The 21,131-nt window shown below is 35.7% G+C and overlaps 2 protein-coding genes and 1 pseudogene across 2 annotated transcripts; 2 read left to right on the top strand and 1 right to left on the bottom strand.

Moving 5' to 3' along the window:
- Positions 1–11,179: 11,179 nt before the first annotated feature.
- On the bottom strand, positions 11,180–14,221 carry LOC106452651 (zinc finger CCCH domain-containing protein 56-like). The gene is made up of 2 exons (XM_013894810.3): positions 14,002–14,221; positions 11,180–13,430 (listed from the first exon to the last, which is right to left on the bottom strand). The coding sequence occupies exon 2, from the start codon at positions 13,409–13,411 to the stop codon at positions 11,522–11,524; it is 1,890 nt and encodes a 629-aa protein (XP_013750264.2). The 5' UTR covers positions 13,412–13,430; positions 14,002–14,221; the 3' UTR covers positions 11,180–11,521.
- Positions 14,222–15,213: 992 nt separating this feature from the next.
- Positions 15,214–15,325, top strand: LOC125582861 (annotated as a pseudogene).
- A 2,226-nt stretch (positions 15,326–17,551) lies between these two features.
- Positions 17,552–19,427, top strand: LOC106379224 (nuclear transcription factor Y subunit A-1-like). The gene is made up of 6 exons (XM_013819229.3): positions 17,552–17,768; positions 17,951–18,117; positions 18,260–18,357; positions 18,448–18,522; positions 18,602–18,763; positions 18,887–19,427. Exons 2-6 carry the CDS (start codon positions 17,955–17,957, stop codon positions 19,055–19,057), a joined length of 669 nt encoding a protein of 222 aa, XP_013674683.1. The 5' UTR covers positions 17,552–17,768; positions 17,951–17,954; the 3' UTR covers positions 19,058–19,427.
- The last annotated feature ends 1,704 nt before the right edge of the window (positions 19,428–21,131 follow it).

The following is a 21,131-nucleotide window of genomic DNA, read 5'->3' as shown; positions in this document are numbered from 1 at the left end:
AATTCGTCGCAAAATAACGAGGAAAGACAGAGGCCCGTCTTTCGTTTTGTCGCAAGGCCCAAGCAAATTAACGAGGATATACAGAGGCCCGTCTTTTATTTAACGTCGTTCTTGCGATGATTTTTGTTTTATCATCGATTTTACGTGGGCCCGTCTTTCGTTTCGTCGCAAGGCCCAAGCAAATTAACGAGGATATACAGAGGCCCGTGTTTTATTTAACGTCGTTCTTGCGACGATTTTTGTTTTTATCATCGATTTTACGTGCAAATAGCGAGGCTTTTTTTGCTAACCCCTAAAATCTTAAACCCCAAACCTCAAACCCTATCTTTCTTATCTCCAAACCTCAAACCCTATCTTTCTTATATTTCTTATCTAATACTTCATATATTTCTAACCCTTTAACTTCAATATATATATTTTTTTGAATTTGAAAGGTTTAATACGTTGGAAAACAATTTTACAAATTTTGAATTTGACGTATCACACAACAAATCAAACACACGCTACAAATCATATATGAAAGGTTTAAAAACAAAAAAAAAGAGAAGAAGATATTTGAATACAAATGATGTAGATTTATGTGGGCTACACTTACGTATCTCGTCATATGTGTTTCCAATATCTTTCTTCTCTTTTTTTTTTAAGTTTATATAAAATTGAAAATTAATTTTTTTTTAGTTTATATGAAGTAGGATGGGGAGTTTTAGGGTTTGCACATTTGGGGTTTAGGGATTTGGGTTTCATTTTAGTTTAGGGTTTATATTTACCGACGAATTAACGACGAAAAGTAAAATAAAAAAGCTAACCTCGCTCATTCCACGTAAGTTAACGAGGCTCTTACGACGTTTTGGTCTTACGTGGAATAAGCGAGGTCCGCTTTTTTAATTATAAATCGTCGCTTAGTCCACGTAAGTTACGAGGCTCTTACGACGTTTACTGTTACCGTGGAATATGCGAGGTAATGTATTATTAATCGTCGTAAAATTCCCGTGAGATAACGTGGAAAGTACGACGACTGTCTCTAAACCCCTAAAACGAAACCCCAAATCCCAAACCACATCTTCTTTATCTTCTACTTCATATATCAAACACTTCTATCCTTTAACCTCAAGCAATTCATTCTAATCCAAACCGAAAATTATAAAAACACAATTCCTTTACTTATAATTAATGTCGATATCTTATTTATAAATAAACTCCCATTATCTTTAATTATATATAATAAATCAAACTCATACAAATATGAAATACATTAATCGGATTCATCGACATTCTCGTCATCACTTGAAACATCATCATTTACATGAAACTCGTCTTCAACAGCTTCCTCCGTGGGATCTTCGGTAAGATCTTCATACTCGTGATTATGCGGATCAATGAGAAGGATGTCATCAATTTCTTGTTCAGGTTCATGAACTTCATTTATTTGTTCTTCTTGCAATGGTGGTTCTTCTCCTACGATGATTCGTCCTCGAGGTGTAACTTTGATCACGGCTAACCAATTTATACCCGACTCTCTCATCCGTGGGTATGGAAGGAAGCTAACTTGGTCTGCTTGTGAAGCTAAGATGAAGGGCTCGAATTTGTTGTACCTCCGGCCACCGTTGACATCTACTACACCGAATTTGTTCAACCGAACACCTCTATTGACGACGGGGTCGAACCATTCACACTTGAAGAGGACGCATTTTAGCTTCAATATCCCTGGGAATTCGACTTCAATAATCTCCGTCAAGATTCCGTAGAAATCTGTTTCTCCTTTCACACAAATTCCATAGTTACTGGTTGCCCGCTGTTTACCATACTCATATGTGTGAAAAGTATAGCCTCGTGTGAAATACATCTGTGATGTGGTGACCTTTACAAGTGGAGATTGAATTACTTCGTGTAACCACTTAGGATAATCTGCATCGTCGTCATAATCAACCTATTTAAAAATAAAAAGAACGTTGAAATACAAATCATTCATGTATGAAAATTTTAAAAGTATTTGATTAATACCTGATTCTTCAACCACTTAACAAAGTGTTGATCTTTTCTTTTGTCTACGTCACTTGTGGATATACCAGGAAATGTTTCTTTGACTTGTGAAACAAACATGCTGTAAATTCACATTTTACATGAATTAATCTCTCTCAATTATATAATGTATACTCAATTTAAGTTACCTTTCAAAATAACGCATCAATGGATCCTCGCAATTGAGTAGAATATAGGTGTGTGCACTATGAGCGTCTTCTTCACTCGACCACCAAACCTGTTTTGATTTCCCACCAAGTCGTCCAATCTGGCTAAAGATTTCTGGAACACCAACAACTGCATATGTGGGCGCAACGCCACCATCATCATATCTTCTTGGAGCTCTTCTTCGGGTACGTACTTTTGACGCAAAGTAGTACGATGTGAAGTGAGAAACTTCTTCTGTCAAACTTCCAGCAATTATAGAACCTTCAACTTTGGCGAGGTTCTTTGCTTTTCCCTTCAAATATTTCATGGCTCGCTCGTACTGATACATCCATCCGTAATGTACCGGTCCACGAAGCAATGCCTCATATGGGAGGTGGATAGCTAGATGCTCCATCACGTCAAAAAAGCCTGGAGGAAATATCTTCTCCAAGTTGCACAATAAGATAGGAATGTTCTCCTGAAGCTGTTCTACGACTTCTTCTTTAAGAGTGCGTGTGCTCAAATCCCTGAAAAATGCTCCAATGCCTATTCCAAAAACAATTAAACACATTGTTAGTCAAATACTATTATTGTAAACTAAACCAATTTAATATTATTGTCCTATTGTAAACTACCTGCAAGTGCTTCATGTACGTTTGTTGCAAGTAGCTCCGCAAATGCAAATGGCAGAAGTCGTTGCATAAAGACATGACAATCATGACTCTTCATCCCGGAGAACTTTTGACCCTTTTCAACACATCTTGAAAGATTTGAAACATACCCATCAGGGAACTTCACTTCTGATGCCACCCAATTGAACAAAACCGACTTTTTTTCTGAAGACAATCTAAAAATTGGAACGGGAACTTGGCCATTGCTTTTTATATGTAACTCACTTCTTGAGCAAATATCCGGCAAGTCCAACCTCGATTTTATGTTGTCTTTTGTCTTCCCTGGGACATTCAATATTGTATTCATGATGTTCTCAAAGAAATTCTTCTCTATATGCATCACATCAAGGTTGTGGCGCAGAAGAAGATCCTTCCAATATGGTAACTCCCAAAATATACTCTTCTTGTGCCAGTTGTGATGAACACCGTAAGAATCAGGCATATTACGAGGGACATGCCAATTACCACCCCAGCGAACTGTTTCGTTAGCTCCGTAGTAGTCGATTTGCGCTTCAATTTGTTCTCCAGTTAGATATGGAGGAGGAGTGTCTCTCACAACCTTTTTGTGCCTAAACAAATTCTTGTTTCTTCGGTACGGATGGCCAACTGGAAGAAATCGACGGTGACAATCGAACCAACTTGTCTTTCTACCATTCTTCAGTTGAAATGCATCTGTCGTTCCATTACAATATGGACAAGCTAATCTCCCATGTGTAGTCCATCCAGACAACATCCCATAGGCAGGAAAGTCACTTATGGTCCACAAAAGCATAGCTCGCATCGTAAAATTCTTCTTCGTTGAGCAGTCATACGTCCTCACCCCTGTTGACCACAAATCCTTCAACTCTTTTATCAGTGGTTGTAGGAAAACATCAAGTGACCTTTTTGGATGCTTCGGACCGGGTATTAATATGGTCAAGAATAAAAACTCCTGTTGCATGCACATCTCCGGTGGCAGGTTGTATGGCGTAAGAAAGACAGGCCACAATGAATATTGTCTCCCTGACATTCCAAATGGACTAAATCCATCTGTGCATAATCCGAGGTACACATTCCGGCTATTGCTAGCGAAATTCGGATGTACTTTGTTAAAATGTTTCCAGGCTCTTGCATCTGATGGATGAGTCATCTCACCATCCGTCTGAGTATGCTCGGCATGCCACCTCATCTTTCCAGCAGTCTGCTCCGATTGGTACAATCTTTTCAATCTATCTGTAATTGGTAGGTACCACATCCTTTGGTACGGTACCCTATTACGTCCCCTTCCTTGCGGCTTGAATCGTGGTTTCTTGCAGAATCGACATTCTTCCAACTTCTCATCATCTCCCCAGTAGATCATGCAGTTGTCGATGCAAACATCTATCATCTCCGAAGGCAACCCAAGACTATAAACCAGTTTCTGAATCTCATAATAAGAATCAGCAGACTCATTGTCTTCCGGCAAATACTCTTTAAATAAATCTGCCCATTCGTTCATGCAACTTTCAGGTAGATTGTGATCAGTTTTAATATTCATCATTCTAGCAGCCAATGACAATTTAGAGAGACCTTCTCTACAACCACTGTAAAGTGGTTGATTTGCCGCATCTAACATTTCATAAAACTTTTTTGAATCTATGTTAGGTTCTTCATCTTCATCATCATGAGCTACGAATGCATCAGTTACCATATCATGAACCCTATCATAATCTACCATCGGCTGATCCTCCTGATGGTAACTATGTGCATTATGCAATTGATGATCAACCGGTTCTTCTTGAAAGTTGCTATTACTACTACTAGCTTCATTCTGATCATAACTATAACCTTCTCCATGTTGAAACCAGATATAATAATTTGGCGTGAAACCTCTATTTACTAAATGCTTCCAAACATTTTCACGATTTGCCAACTTTGAATTGTTACATTTCCTACAAGGACAGAATATTTTACCGCTTTCTTGGGCGAGCGGTGTAGAATCTGCTTGATGCATAAAACGCTCCAACCCAGCAAGATATTCTTTCGTCACTCTCCCGTTAGCATCTCTATGCATATACATCCACCTCCGCAACTCGAAAATATTTCCCAAGCCCGACATTTTTTTCACGTTTTTTTCTTGTTGGTGTGCTTAAAATTATGTTCAAACCTCCATATATATAGAAAATTTTCGAATCTGGTAGTTGAATTTTGCTAGGAATTTACGACAAAAAATTAGGTAGGTGGCAAAAAAAACGTGTTAAGTTGGTGGATTTCTCGTTCTTTCCTCGTAAGTTATTTCCTCGTAAAAATCATGCTAAAATTACGACGAATTTGCGACGAAACACATTTTTCTCGGAAAAACCACGTCAACTTACGACGATTCTACGAGGAAAAGAGTTACTCGGTATTTTACAAGGCCATTACGAGGAAACTTTATTTCCTCGCAATTTCATCGTTAAGTCATCGTAATTTCACGAGGAATAGTTTTCCTCGTTAAATTTCCTTGCTAAAACTGTGTTTTCTTGTTGTGTATTTTTATCAATTAATTTAGTAAAACTTCATAATACTCCATAAATCGATGGAATAATTACTATAAAATTACTATTTTCTTGAAAAACGGAGACAACAAAGGCTCCAAACCTCTTTGAACATCATCACATGTTAGTGCAAGATGCAAAAATTCATTAAAACAATATTGTCGTATTTTTTGAAATTTTCTCAAAATCTATGTGTACCCCTACGAAAATATTGAGTTTTGGTAAATAATTTATATACTGAAGCGTATAATATTTAATGTTTTAAAATTTATAACCACATTCTAAATTTGTATTAGTGTATTTTAAGCTCTTTTTATGGTATATGGGAATTGTTATAATATTTTTATCAATTAATTTAGTAAAACTTCATAATACTCCCTAAATCGATAGAATAACCACTATAAAATCACTATTTTCTTTAAAAACGGAGACAATAAAGGCTTCAAACCTCTTTTAACATCATCGTATGTTATGCAAGATGCAACTATGCATTAAAACAATATTGTCGTATTTTTTGAAATTTTCTCAAAATCCATATGTATCCCTACAAAAATATTGAGTTTTTAGTAAATATTTTATATACTGAAGCCTATAATCTTTAGTTTTGTTTTAAAATTTCTAACCACATTCTACATTTGTATTAATATATTTTAAGCTTTTTTGATAGTATAAGGGAATCGTTATAATTTTGTTTTCAATTAATTTAGTAAAATTTCATAATAATCCCTAAATAGATGGAATAACCACTATAAAATCATTATTTTCATGAAAAACGGAGACAGTAAAGGCCCCAAATCTCTTTGAAAATCATCATATGTTAGTGCAGGATGCAACAATGCATTAAAACAATATTGTCGTAATTTTTGAAATTTTCTCAAAATCTATGTGTTAACCCCTACGAAAATATTGAGTTTTTGGTAAATGTTTTATATACTGAAGCCTATAATCTTTAGTGTTGTTTAAAAATTTATAACCACATTCTACATTTGTATTAATGTATTTTAAGCTCTTTTTTATGGTATAAGGAAATCTTTATAATTTTTTATCAATTAATTTAGTAAAACTTCATAATAATCCCTAAGTCGATGGATTAACCACTTTGAACATCATCTTATGTTAGTGTAGGATGCAACAATGCATTAAAACAATATTGTCATATTTTTTAAAAAATTTCTCAAAATCTATGTTTTAACCCCTACGAAAATATTAAGTTTTTGGTAAATGTTTTATATACTGAAGCCTATAATCTTTAGTGTTGTTTTAAAATTTTAATTCACAATCTATATTTTTATTAATGTATTTTAAGATTTTTTTATGGTATATGGGAATTGTTATAATTTTTTTTAACAATTAATTTAGTAAAACTTCGTAATACTCCCTAAATCCATGGAATAACCACTATAAAATCATTATTTTCTCCAGGCACTCGTCCGAGACCAGCAAACAAAAACCTTCAAAACAGTTACCCGGACCTCACAGTGAATTATTTCATTAACTCGTAATCCCGAACATAGAATTTACAGGTAATTAGAGCTTTGGTGGAACATCATGATGTAAAAATTATATAAAGTATATCCTAAAGTAGAAATCAGATGGAAGATAGGAATGAATGGCATTTCACTAACAATGGGAAATACTCAGTCAATCAGGTTATCAAGTGGAACGGGTCTATCCTGATAGGAAAAAACCACCAGAATTTAATGGTCCCACAATGGATATACTAAAAGCTTTCTGCTGGAAAGTGCGGTGCCCCCCCCCGAAGATACAACATTTCTTATGGCAAATCATTTCAGGATGTATAGCGGTAATAAAAAATCTACAAACGAGGGGAATACAAGGGAATATATGCTGTGCTCGAAGCGGAGACCCGGAGGAATCAATAAACCATGTGTTTTTTGAATGTCCTCAGCACGTCAAGTATGGGCTTTATCTAAGATACCATCGAACCCCAATATTTTTCCTATTAGTTATTTTTTTGCCAACATGGATCATCTATTTTGGAGAGTCAATCCAAGGATGGATGACCTCCAATTTGCATGGATATTATGGTATATATGGAAAGGTCGGAATAACAAAGTATTTAGTAATCTGGATATTGATCCAAGGGACACACTGAAAACAACAGAATTAGAATCAACACTTTGGGCTGAGGCACAGGTAGTAAAGGATCAAACGAGGGAGCAGACACAGAATAGACCCACAGTACCGACTTGAGGACGATGGTGCTTCATAGATGGTTCATGGAAAGACAAAGACTTATTTTAAGGGCAAGGCTGGTATATCACTTTACCGGGTTTTGACGGTTTATTATGGGCAAGGAATATAAGGGCATGTCGTTCACCTCTACATTCGGAGGTGGAGACATTAATTTGAGCAATTGAATGTATGAAGAATTTAAGACAGTTTCAGGTTACGTTTGCAACGGATTGTTCTCAATTAGTGAAGATGGTTTCGGAACCAGAAGAATTGCCAGCATTTGGAAGTTACATGGAAGACATTAAGCTTTTAAAAAGAAGTTTCCTCAACTCAGACATCGTTCATGTACCCCGGACGGAAAACCTACGGGCGGATAGCTTAGCACGCAGTGCTAGAAAACAATCGTCTTTCGTCGTTCACATGGATGCGGAGTTACCAATTTGGTTTACAGAGTCAACATGAATCTGTAAATGTTTGTTGTCAAAAACAAAATCACTATTTTCTTGAAAAACAGAGACAAGAAATGCTCCAAACCTTTTTGAACATCATCATATGTTAGTGCAGGATGCAACGATGCATTAAAACAATATTGTCGTATTTTTTGAAATTTTCTCAAAATCTATGTGATATTGAGTTTTTGGTAAATACTTTATATACTGAACCCTATAATATTTAGCGTTGTTTTAAAATTTCTAACCATATTCCACATTTGTATTAATGGATGCTAAACTCTTTTTCAGGGTAAATGAGTATCGTTCCATTGTTTTTATAAATTAATTTAATAAAACTTCATATACTCCCTAAATTAGTGGACTAATCATTATAAAATCGCTATTCTATTGAAAAATAGAGACAACAAAAGCTCCATAACTATTTGAACCTCATAATATGACTATGCATTAAAACAATATTGTCATATTTTTGAAAAAAATTTCAAAATCTATGTGTAACCCAACCCCTACGAAAATATTTAGTTTTTGGTAAATACTTTATATACTGAAGCTTATAATCTTTAGTGTTGTTTTAAAATTTCTAACCACATTCTACATTTGTATTAATGTATTTTATGTTCTTTTTCATGGTATATAAGAATCGTTATAATTTTTTATCAATTAATTTAGTAAAACTTCATAATACTCCCTAATCGATGGAATAACCACTATAAAATCACTATTTTCTTGAAAAAACGGAGACAACGAAAGCTCCAAACCTCTTTGAACATCATCATATATTAGTGCAGGATGCAACTATGCATTAAAACAATATTATCGTATTTTTTGAAATTTTCTCAAAATCTATATGTTAACTTGGGAAAAGTGCCAATTTCGACCCCAACAATTTACGTCGTGCCAAAAACGACCCGAACAATTGATCAGTGCCAAATACGACATCAACTCAATTATAATTCGAAAAAACTACCCAAACTTCTTAAAACGTGCTTAAATCTACATTGACTCTAACAGAAGTTAGTCAATCGTTAACAAAATAAAACGACGTCGTTTTGATATACGAGGAAAAGTGTCAATTTCGACCCCAACACTCTCAGTCGTGCCAAATAGGACCCGAACAAATGGTCAGTGCCAAAACCGACCTCAACTAAATTATAATTTAAGAAAAACTACATGAACTTCTTAAAACCTGCATAAATCTATATTGACTCTAACAGAAGTTTGTCAACCGTTAACAAGATAAGACGATGTCGTTTTGATATATATATATATATATATTTTAAAAATATATATATATGTGTTCATTCCGGAACTCAAACCGTGCTATGATAGCCTTCTAAAGGGGCACACTAACAACTAGATAAAAGTAACTTTTCGAAATATTATTACAAATTTGAAATTATATAAACTACTATTATTCATCTTATCCAATTTAAAAATTTGGTGACAAATTTTTCTGATTTATATAAATACATTAACATGTTTTTTATTTATCATATCTTTAATAAACGTATATCTTACTAAAATATAAATAATAAAATATTTATTATTATACAATCTTAAATATACTTAAAACTTTGAATTTATTTATAAAATTTTCTTATATAATATTTTTAATTTTTAAACTTAAGTGGAAATTTTTTTATTTTTCAAAGTCAATATTATATATTTTGATATTTTGTTCAAAAATGTTAAGAGGCCTTTTACCTTTCTTTCACTAAGATATGTTGTACAAAATATTAGACATATTAAAGAATAACTAAAATATATAAAGCAATCACCAAAGTTTTAAATTGGATAAGATGAAGAAGAATAGTAGTTTATATAATGGGGAATTTCAATTTGTAATAATATTTCAAAAAATTACTTTAGTCTAGTTGTTAGTGTGCCCCTTTAAAAGGATATCCCGGCACGGGTTTGAGTCCCGAAATGAACATATTTTTAAAAAATATATATATATATCAAAACGACGTCGTCTTGTCTTGTTAACGGTTGACTAACTTCTGTTAGAGTCAATGTAGATTTAGGCGCGTTTTAAAAAGTTTGGGTAATGTTTCTTAAATTATAATTGATTTGAGATCGTTTTTGGCACTGATAATTTGTTCGGGTCCTATTTGGCACGATTGAGAGTGTTGGGGTCGAAATTGACACTTTTCTTCGTATGTCAAAACGACGTCGTTTTATCTTGTTAACGGTTAACTAACTTATGTTAGAGTCAATGTAGATTTAAGCACGTTTTAAGAAGTTCGGGTAGTTTTTTTGAATTATAATTGAGTTGAAGTCGTATTTGGCACTGATCAATTGTTCGGGTCGTATTTGGCACGACTGAAATGGTTCAGGTCGAAATTGGCACTTTTCCCGTGTTAACGTACATCAAATTGTTAATATGTACACTATAATAGAGCCTGGTGGAAGTTTGTTGGCTTGTAGTGCGAACTGAGGACTACCACACATTAACATTCACAATCTTTTCCTTGTACATAATCTCTAAGAATGGCTTATCAGATTTGATAAGGATTGATATCAGGACTTATAAGTAGGCCTGAGAATTTAAATCAAAGCCCGCGGGGCCCGCCCCATTTGACCCGCCGCGGGGCGGGTACGGGTCGAGCGTTTTGAAAAAATCAAGTCGCGGGTGCAGGTGCGGGTTAAGACTATTTTTTGCGGGGCGGGTGCGGGTTGGTGGATTTTGATTTGCGGATACCCGCCAACCCGCAAAATAAAATAAAAAATAAAAAAATCTTTTTTTTTTTTGAAAAATCGATTTTTTTAGAAAAATAATTAATTTAAAAAAAAAAATAATTAAATTTTTTTAAAATAATATAAAAATTACTTATAAATATATTATTTTATAGAAAAACTAATTAAATAATTATTTTTTTAATTAAAAAATAAAGCGGGCGGATGCGGGTATTAGTTTATTTCTTTGCGGGTTGAGCGGGTCGAAATTTTAACTAAAAAAAAAAAACGATCCGCGGGTTGGCGGGTCGTGCGGGGCGGGTTGACCCGCGAACCCAGGCCTACTTATAAGAGAGTTTTTGAGCTTTGGATTTTTTATTTTCTCTCACATTTTGAGGTGTAACCAGATATCTTTAAGTTGCATCAATTTTGTATTAAGTGAGATCACCACCTTTACTTGATCGTGACTTTACTCTATAAAAGCTGTTAGAGTATCAACAGACGAACACAGAACAAAACCAAAAGGAAATGAATGGATCTTATTACCTGAAACAATATGTTATTATTTTCTCATACATTGTTCATTGACAAATATGGATGAGATATTACAAATAACTGAGAAACAAAAATACAGGAAATAATCATAGACAAAGAGGAACACTTCCCCCTTTGCTACAACAAAAGAGATAGTAATCAATTTAATGAGGTAAAAATTACAACAAATTAATGAAATTTCAGAAAGAAGTCTGAAAAAATCAAACTGAGCCTTTTGGTGTTATTAGTATCGAAAAAGCACTTACCAGGATTTTGTCCCAGCTTCACAGAAACATCAACCTCTCTCTCTCTCTCTCTCTCTCTCGCTGAGTTAGCGATCAAGCTGCAGCTGGTCTAGCCACGCATCGAGAATGTCACTCTCACGACCGTCTCTGTGAGGATCCCCACTCAAACCACCTTGAACCAATGGCCTTGCACCATTCATGTTCCTAGGCGATGCAGTCTCTTTTACCATCTGCTGAACCCATGTCACATCTGCTTCCTTGTTATTAGCCAAGGAATGAGATTTTCTCAACCGCCCTAGCTCATCTGATTGCACCGACCAGTCCACCTTATGGTTCTGGTCCCAACTTGACCAAGGACTCAGCGGCGAACCAGAATCACTCTGCATCATCATATCACGTGGCAGATTGGATCCAAACTCACGGGAGCTAAGGCTACGTGAATGCAGCAGCTGCTGCTGTTTAATCCGAGCGTTCATTGGAGAAATAGGCTCCATGCCTCGTGGTGACGAATGCTGCTCCACATTCTTTGGAGAAGACATTAGATTTGTCCTAATAGGAGAAAGCATGCTCTGCTGCTTATCCCTCTGTAGCTGATTAAGAAGCGCAGATTTGTGGGATGGTGATAGAACAGATGAGACGGCAAGCTGATCAGAGAAACGAGGAGACGACGATGAAACCTCAGCAGATGAGAAATGATTCACAAACCGTGGACTACTGGACATTTCAAACTCTTGCAGCATATCTCTAGCGTTCAGAGAAGACCTCAGACGGCTCAGCTGAACATTGCTTCCAGGGAGATGCAACGCAGGTACGTTCTGATGAGGCCAACACATAGATGAAACACCGTTTCCAGAAGGAGAGCTCGGAGCACCACCAGAAGGTGAGCCTGGTAACATGTTCAAAACAGAAGCCATGTCCATAGAGGCACGAGGAGACGACGGCAATCCAGAGCCTGTAGAAGCGTACAATGGACGCAGCTCTTCCTTTAAATGAGCAAAGAAGCAAACCCTCCGGTTACAACCCGTCCCATCCTTGCACAGACGCGTCCTGTACTGAGCAGGATGCAGCCAGCACTCGAAAACTCCGTGTGCGTACTCGCACATGTCCCCTTGCTTACATGAGCCCTTCTTGAAATCCGGGCAAGGGACGCAGGTGTAGTGAGACTTCCTCGGGTCTCTCCTCCTGGCGTTCTCGCCCGGATGCGCGAAGGGACACTCGGTCCAGTCGTGGGAGTAGGCTCGAGAGCAGGGACGGATCTTGAACGAGAACATACGGAACTCATCTGTGGAATAAACCCCACTCTTGATGTCTGGCAAGGACGGATCAATCGGGTACTCCTTCTTCTCTGCCTTAGTTGGAGAGGAGACTGAATCCAAAGAGAGTAAGGAGGAGGAGCCGTTATCTGGCGACGACGAGAGAGACCTGAAACTCGACCCCAAGCTAGACGACAGATCTTCATCTTTCTTCAAAATCTCCTCAAGCACGGTTCTCAAACCACGAGGCGCAACAAGAACATCAACGGGACTGTTCCCATGAGTATCAATGATGTTTGGATCTGCTCCTGCGCTTAAAAGCAGCTTGACAACGTCCAAGGCCTTCACAGAAGCGCCAGAGGCGGCGCAGTGGAGGGCGGTGCTTTTATCCGGACCGCAAGTGAGATTCAAGTCAGTTTCAGGGAAGGAGAGAATAAGCTTCACAACGTCTAAGCTTCCGTATAGAGAAGCAACCATCAGCGGCGTTCTTTGCTCGACGACCATTCTTTTAACGAGCCTATGGCGTCTGTACCAGAGAGACACCTGGTTGACGCTAGAGACAAGAGAGAGTTGATGCTTAAAACCCTCCACGTCGTTGTCTGCAGCGAATTCAAGTAAGGCGGAAAATGAATGTTCACACTCAGCAGCATTGTTCATGGGCTTGGACAAAGAATCTGAGAGAGTGTTGTTCTCTGTGTCCAGCTTCTTAAAGAGACCACACATGCTTAATACTAACGTATGCCTGCAATATAGAAGCAGTGGAAATAATAAATTAAAAAAAAAAAATTGACCGAGGAAATAAAGGAAACAAATTTGATAAGTAAACAAGAAGAAAGTCAGAAGATTTACTTAGAAGAAGACTCAAAGATTAAACCTTTCACAATCAGATCTAATAAAGTCTGAAAATTTTCTGAATAAAATCAATTTATAAAGGCTAAACCCAGAAGAAGGAAATTAAAAAAAAAAAAAGAAAAAAAAACTAAGAAACAACAGATTCAGTTCAGTTCAGTTCAGTTCAGACGAACATCCTCATCTAACATTGACGTTCCTACCAACCAAACAGATGAACAACTTTTAAGAACAGATGATTCATAAGACCAACTACCTTAAAACTAAAATTAATATACAAAAAAAAATTAAAAGATCTTAAAAGTAAGTCAATGAATAGTCAACGATTATAGAAATCTCTAAAACTCAAGCTGAAAGCTCAGATTGAGAATACATCGAACAACACATCATATTCCAATACTCAATTAAAAATTAAAATTAAATAATAGTAACGAAAGTTCATCACCGAATCTGATCCAACTTACCCTTGTCGGAAGATCAGAGGCTGTCTGAATCTAAACGTTAAATGCCCGAAAGACAGAACCACATTCCCAGATCCAAAGGGAGGATGAGGAGAAAGAAGATCGATCAACCTCAGCTGAGAGAGAGAGAACCAAAAAAAAAAAATCGAAAACGAATGAGAGAGTTAAACTGGTGTGACCGGGAGAGGTGGTGAGAGATGGAGTAGGGAGGTTAAAGAGGTTTGCAGCGGATGTGACGGGATAAAGCGGTAGGAGGTGGCGGGCGCGTGGGGATATGTTTAAGCGTATTGGAATACAGGTTTTGAAATCCACGTAGAAAAAAAAAAAAAAGGAATCTGATTCTTGAAATCAGAGCCGTTGGATTGTGAAGGAGCGGGGACTCCGCTGACTTTCGGTGGTCAAGCTGCAGGTCTTTCGGCCCCCTTTTTATATTTTAAATTGAGATTATATTTTTAATACTAACTATTTTGTGAATTTTATAGTGGGAAGTGTTAGAGCAACATTATTACAAGGATCTCAAAAAAGTATCAACTTAAGTGACAAACAATGATAAATATTGGTTAGGTAAATGATGAAAATTTAACCCAATTTTTTTTTCTTTTTATATTATAAATATGAAGTGAGGATCTTGAATTATTAACTTCCACTAAAAGTGTTCTTATATATCCCAACGCACACCAAAATCAAGCGACATCCTTTCCTCGTCGGTTTATATATAAATTTAGAAGAAAAAGCAATGGTAGATGATTTTAAATCCTTTTCTCGTCAGTTTTATGAAGAAGGAAATCATCTGTTTTCACATTTTTATTGTTTTAAGCTTAAAAAAAAAACTATTTTTCTCTAGTTGATGAAAGTACAAAAGAATCCAAAGTAAATTTGGCTGAACATTTACGTTACTAGAAATAATCAAACAACTAGTAAAAAACTTAATGTTATAATATGTTTTATTTGTTACTTGTTTCTAGGCGTATTTGTAGACAATTTGAGTGATCGCATTTTCTTTAATTCGATAGATATGAATCATATGATACATGTATGCCTTGTGTGATTTCGTTATAAAATTTGAATGTGTTTTTGCTTTTTGCGCGTAATAGAGTAATCTCTTATAAAACGCATATGCTACGTAGGTGAGTACTGAAGTAATAAAAGGTGACCAGTGACCACTATCAATTCATTATTCAGTATCTATCGGAGGATCGGTTATCTTAGAATGTGGCACCTATCGGGGCGTCGGGGACATTCGATAAAATTGGAACGATACAGAGAAGATTAGCATGACCCGTGCGCAAGGATAACATGCACAAATCTAGAAATGATCCAAATTTTAATTTTTTATCAAAAAAATATTTATGTATAATACAATGTTAGACATAGGATTGAGGTTGAGCTTTTAGCTAACAGTCGAATTCGGTTATATATATATATATGGAGCACAGACTTTAAAGTCTAGATGAGTTACCTGTTGGTATTGTTCGAATGTAACAACAAAATGAGATCATGACTGAGTTTGAGCCGGACTTTGTCTAGTTTATCTCCCGTACCAAAATCGCATGATAGAGGGGTTTTGTCATGCATTGAAATATTATTCTAACTACTCATGTTTAGATTAGGACTGGATCAAAACAAAATCGCAGCTAAAACACACGGTTTATAGTCATGTTAGTCACATACCTGATGTAGTACTAAGCTGTCAAAGGATTACAAGCACCTTGGATCAAAGTGATGATTGATCCAACAAGAGGGGTGGTTCTTCTAATCGATCTAATCGACTATAAAACCGGCTGGATGGGAGTGATGATGATGATCTCGGACAGAACAGAGTGTTGACTGATTCCACAATCATCCACGAAGAAGAACAGCCTGATTCCACAAGCAGTCTCAATCGCAATCACTAAGACAAGTGAATCCACACAAGGCTTGATGATTAAGATATCTCAATGACACGAAGACTTTGAAGAAAAGAAACTGAAAAGTTTATTATATCTTAGGTAAAAAATTCGTCCCTTACAATGATATAACTAATGAGCTTATATAGGCTCAGTACAATGATTTAGAAAGCTAAGTAAAATGAGAAAACATGCTGAAATTAAGAAATCTAACCGTTAGGCCTTAATGAGAGAATCTGAGCAAAAAAGGGAAATGTGTGGAGCTGCTTGTATCTGGACAACTTTGGGAAGATCCTAGGAGCCTTGGGGAGCTTATGGTTGACGAAACAAATCGCCAAATCACAGTCAAGAGTGTAGAAAACTAGCTGTTGGGATTTAAAGCAAATTGGCTCCAAAAATGGCAAGTTGAGATGATGAAGAATCTGACTGATCCAGTGAGGTTTAGTGCATGGTATGAACTCTCCAAGTGGTCTTAGATGTAATGACTGATCTCCTGGTTTCCACACGTGAGTTTGAGTTGCACACTCCTTAAGCAAAGAATTACTTTCCTTAAATAGAACCAGTTCGGATGCAGTGTAGGTCGCCTGACTTGTAAATGGTATATCTCCTAAAGAATTACTCCTTTTGGTATGAAACCAATTTGCCGCGTGCTCTGGTTGAGTTAAGAATCTATAGCAAGTTGTTTCACGGTCAAATTCCTCACGGTTGCAAAGATATCCTTCTTTGAATGCACCTATGTCCTGGTTGGCTTCTTTAGTTTTCCTCATCTTCATGTTCTTCACTGATTTACTCATGGTTCCTTTCTCCTTTTCTGATGATGACTTGAGGTCCTCATCAATACCTCTCTTTTGAAAGACGAAGACATTAGTTGTCCTACATATCTGATACTTCATGTTCTAGTGGGATTAAAATACAACAATATAGTTCAGTGATGTAACGGATGTAGCAGTCTAGCAGATATGCTTTGCTAATTAATTGACTAAATAACTGATTAGAGGAAATTCAAATGCAAATCATATGCTCTAATACCACCCACCACCTAGCTGAGGCTTCAAGAGTGCCTTGCATGTTAAACTGTATCAAAATCTCAAGGAGGACATATTTAACAAACTAAAGATGGAACATGTTGTGTACTCGCTAAGTGCTAATTTGTAAGGATGCATACGATATATTTAACTGTCGCAATATTTAAACACTTGACGCAAGAGCGACAAAGCATTCCAACAAAACAACCATCTTATTAACCGAACATAAATAAGCACCCCATGGTGCACAAAAAAAAATAACCACACCATTTGCCTAGCTCTATGAACAGGATAAGAGAGTAATTTTTACCGCAGCAGTAACAACCAACATTTAAAAAAAACAACCTTCTAAAACCTTTGTTCACGTGTTTCAACGAAATATTTACCGCAGCAGTAACAACAACCAACATTTTAAAAAATAAAAATAAAAATAAAATTCTTCATCCTGAATGCCAAAAGAAAAAAGAAGCAAAAAGAACAGTATTTTTCCAAAAAAAGTGAAATTGTTCTGGCCATATATATATATATATAGTCCCCACCAATTCCACGTGTCACTCGTTTCACCCGATCACTCTGCGTGTCACTTCCGAGCTTAGCTTTTGCCGGAGAAAAAATGAACCTATGATGAAAGATCACAGATCTGCGCGCGCTGGCCTCTTCCAAAGGCTGCCACGTGTCCAAAAAAAAAAAACTTAGGGTTATCTTTCTGCCCAATCCTATTCGTCTTCTTCTACGAGTTTCAGTTACTGTCTGTCGGCTGTCGGGTGTTCCCAAATCACTTCACCTTCACCAAATTCTTCTCTGGCTTTTAAATCTTCAACATAAGACGATTATTGCTAAGCTTTTACTTCATCATCTGGTATGTCTCTTCTCTGTTTCTGTCTTATGTTAGTTTGAAATTGAATGAGGAAGCTTTTTTAAAGTTTTCACCTTTTGAGTGTTTTGCATGTCTCTCTGCGTTGCTTAACGATTTGAGGATGAAAGTTTTTTAAAAAGTTTCCACCTTTTGTGTGTTTGATTCGGTTTTTTGATTTTTGGAAGAGAGATGCAACCCATGATGATGTATCCAGACCCTTGGTGGAAGAACAACTCCTTTGGTGGTGTCCTTCCTCAAGAGAGACCTTCTGGTTCAGAATCAAACGATGTTCATTCACCATCTGAAGACGGTGGTAAGGATTCACAAGCTGCTACTTCTCCTCCTCCTCCAGGTTTTTGTGACTCAACATAATCATATTCTCTTATGCATTGTCGTTATGAATGTTTTGGGTTTTATATTTCTATGAATGCAAAGGAGATTCTGTCTTGTTGAAGTGTGGCATTGCTTCCTTTTCTAATAGTGTCTCTCATCAGTTTCAGTAGATAACCATGGAGTAGAAGGGAATGATCAAACGGCTTCTATGGATGATCAGCAAGTTGTACAACCACCAGAGCTTGTTGGACACTACATTGTATGTGGTGTCCTCTTATTCCCTTGAGTATATTATATGATGTGTCAGTTCTTTAGTCTTTAACTTGATTACTTTTTTTTTTTTTAACAGGCATGTGTCCCAAATCCATATCAGGATGCATATTATGGAGGAATGATGGGAGCATATGGTCATCATCAACCATTGGTATGTCTCTTATTACTCTTTTTTTATAAGAGTGAAGTGAGTTTTTGAGTATCTCAGTCTAATATGGTTTTTAAAGCAGGGGTTTCGTCCGTATCTTGGAATGGCTCGTGAGAGAACAGCTCTGCCACTTGGCACGACACAAGAACCTGTTTATGTGAATGCGAAACAGTACGAGGGAATTCTAAGGCGAAGGAAAGCACGTGCCAAGGCTGAGCTAGAAAGTAAAGTCATCAACAGAAAGGTTCTTTTTTTTTTTTTTTTTCCATTTATCAAGATTTGTATCTTAATAGAAAATTGAATCTAAGCATAGTGTACAAGTATTTGAATAAGTTTCCTGTGTAACTTGTTTTAACTTGTGTGATAGCCTTATCTTCATGAGTCGAGACATAAGCATGCGATGAGAAGGGCAAGGGCTAGTGGAGGCCGGTTTGCGAAGAAAAGTGAAGCAGAAGCAGCAGCAGCGAGGAGAGGAAGAGGAAGGAGTTCAGCAACCAACTCATCAGGCTCTGAACAACCAGTTGAGACAGATTCTTAAGGTGCACCATAGTCAGCCAAAGCTCTGAGAGAGATAGAGAGAGAGATACGCGTTGGCTATATATATATATATATATATATATATATATATCCAGTGCCCCATACTGGCAAATCATTCTTGGCTTTTTGGGTTTTGTGTGTTGCTTAGTTGTTCTTGTCATATCGTGTGGTTTTACAGTTACTATGTACAAAGAGAGACGAGTTCTTTTAGGTGTTAGATTTGGAGACAGGAGGAAATAGTAGTCAGTAGGTTTTGTTTTTATTCTTTTGGAAATTTGGAAAATACGTTTGTTTAATCATTTGCTTTTTTTTTAGCAGAAAATGTTACAGAGATTGAGCTCGCTCGCTCGCTTGTTTTTTTTTTCCCTTTATACTTTGACCAAGTGAAAGATAATGTGTTAAGATATGTGAATGTGAATCCATATGTAACCTGTCACAGTGTAAGTATATGTGTTGAATTAAATTGTATATATAAATAATACCCACTCTATTATGTTCTTGATAACAATTGTCAAAAAAACGAAAAGACAAACATGGTGTCGTTCACAACTTGTAGAATTTGCAATAGTAGCTGGTCTCCTCAACCAATTTTATTGGAACTTTTTTTTTTCCAATTGTGTGTGGCCAACAAACAAAAACGTCTTGCCAATTGTAGGTGTAGTTATGGCCACCAAAGAATATATGGATAATGTTTTCTCACTTTCTCCAACTGTTTTGATGTTTATTGTTTGAACTTTTAAATGTATTCAATAAATTTGAATACGGTGCTGCACCTGCACCTTTTTTGCAAGACTTTTTTGGCAATCACCAATTAATAAGAGAAGGGTCCAGTGGCAGTGGTATATATGCAGATATGTGTAGTTTACCAAACAAGAGAGTATGGAAAAGGCCAAGACAAGATGTCATGATCTATATCTTTAATGGTGTTTCCGTATATATACTATTAAAGTAGGATCCTATTGTTCTTTTTACCTTAACATGCTATTTTTTTTACTAACATTGCATGTCATTTGGGCTGATTAAGAAATCAGATCCAATTATCACATTTTTTTTTCCTTTGGGCCGTTGAGTCCAAATTCAAATAATTTTTTTCAACCATTCTTAATTATTTTTTTTCTTTTCTTAATATAATTTAAACATTCATAAAAAATTAAAATTTTTCATTGAAAAGTATAAATCTTTATTAAAAGTATATAATTTTTTTTATTAAAAATATTAACCACATAATAAAATTAATTTATCAGAGTTATACCAACATAATTCATTAAAAAAATATAGTTTAATTTTTTAAACATAAATAGTCATTTTAAAATGAAACACGATAAAAAAGACAAAAAGTCTAAGTCTTTTATAAAATAAAACAAAAATATATGAAATATGACACTAAATATTTGTCAATTGAAAAAAAAAAAAAAAATTCGCGCTTTCAAACGCGGATCAAAATCTGGTATGAGATTAATACTAAAGCACACATGAAACACATTGAAAGTGACATATTTGCTATGAAGTATTGTGAATTCTAAGGTTTTTATTTTTTTAAATGCATAACTGATTAAAATAACATAGTTTATATATAAACGATTACTTTGTTATTAGCGTATTACTAAAAGCTTTTCTGAACTATTATGACTAAATATATAAAAAATGTTATAGAATACAAAAGGAAATGAATGAAACCGTATATAAACTCGGACAATAAAAACATAATCGAATTAAAAATAATAAAATTCGAAGTTAGACTTAAAAATAAAGAGATAAGATAATTCTTATGATATTTTGTTGAATTCTAAAAATGTCAAACAAAACATAAATGATTTTAAACTTGGTACGCAAAACAAGTGGAGTAACCAACCAACATAAATGATTTCGAACATGATTTGCAATCTCCACGGCAAGTTTATTGACACCATGAGGGACATTTGCTTGTAACACTTTCTTTTTTAGGTAGATTTTTTTTTTTTTAGTAAGGCATATATGGCACCACCATTTTTGTTCTACCAGATTATCAATCAAATTCACAGTAAATGTAAAATTGTAACGTTACTGTTGTAAATTACATATAGTCACGGGACAAT

The sequence above is a fragment of the Brassica napus genome, chromosome C2, assembly GCF_020379485.1.
Source record: "Brassica napus cultivar Da-Ae chromosome C2, Da-Ae, whole genome shotgun sequence".
In the NCBI taxonomy this organism is placed as follows: Eukaryota; Viridiplantae; Streptophyta; class Magnoliopsida; order Brassicales; family Brassicaceae; genus Brassica; species Brassica napus.
This window is presented reverse-complemented; position numbering and strand designations above follow the sequence as displayed.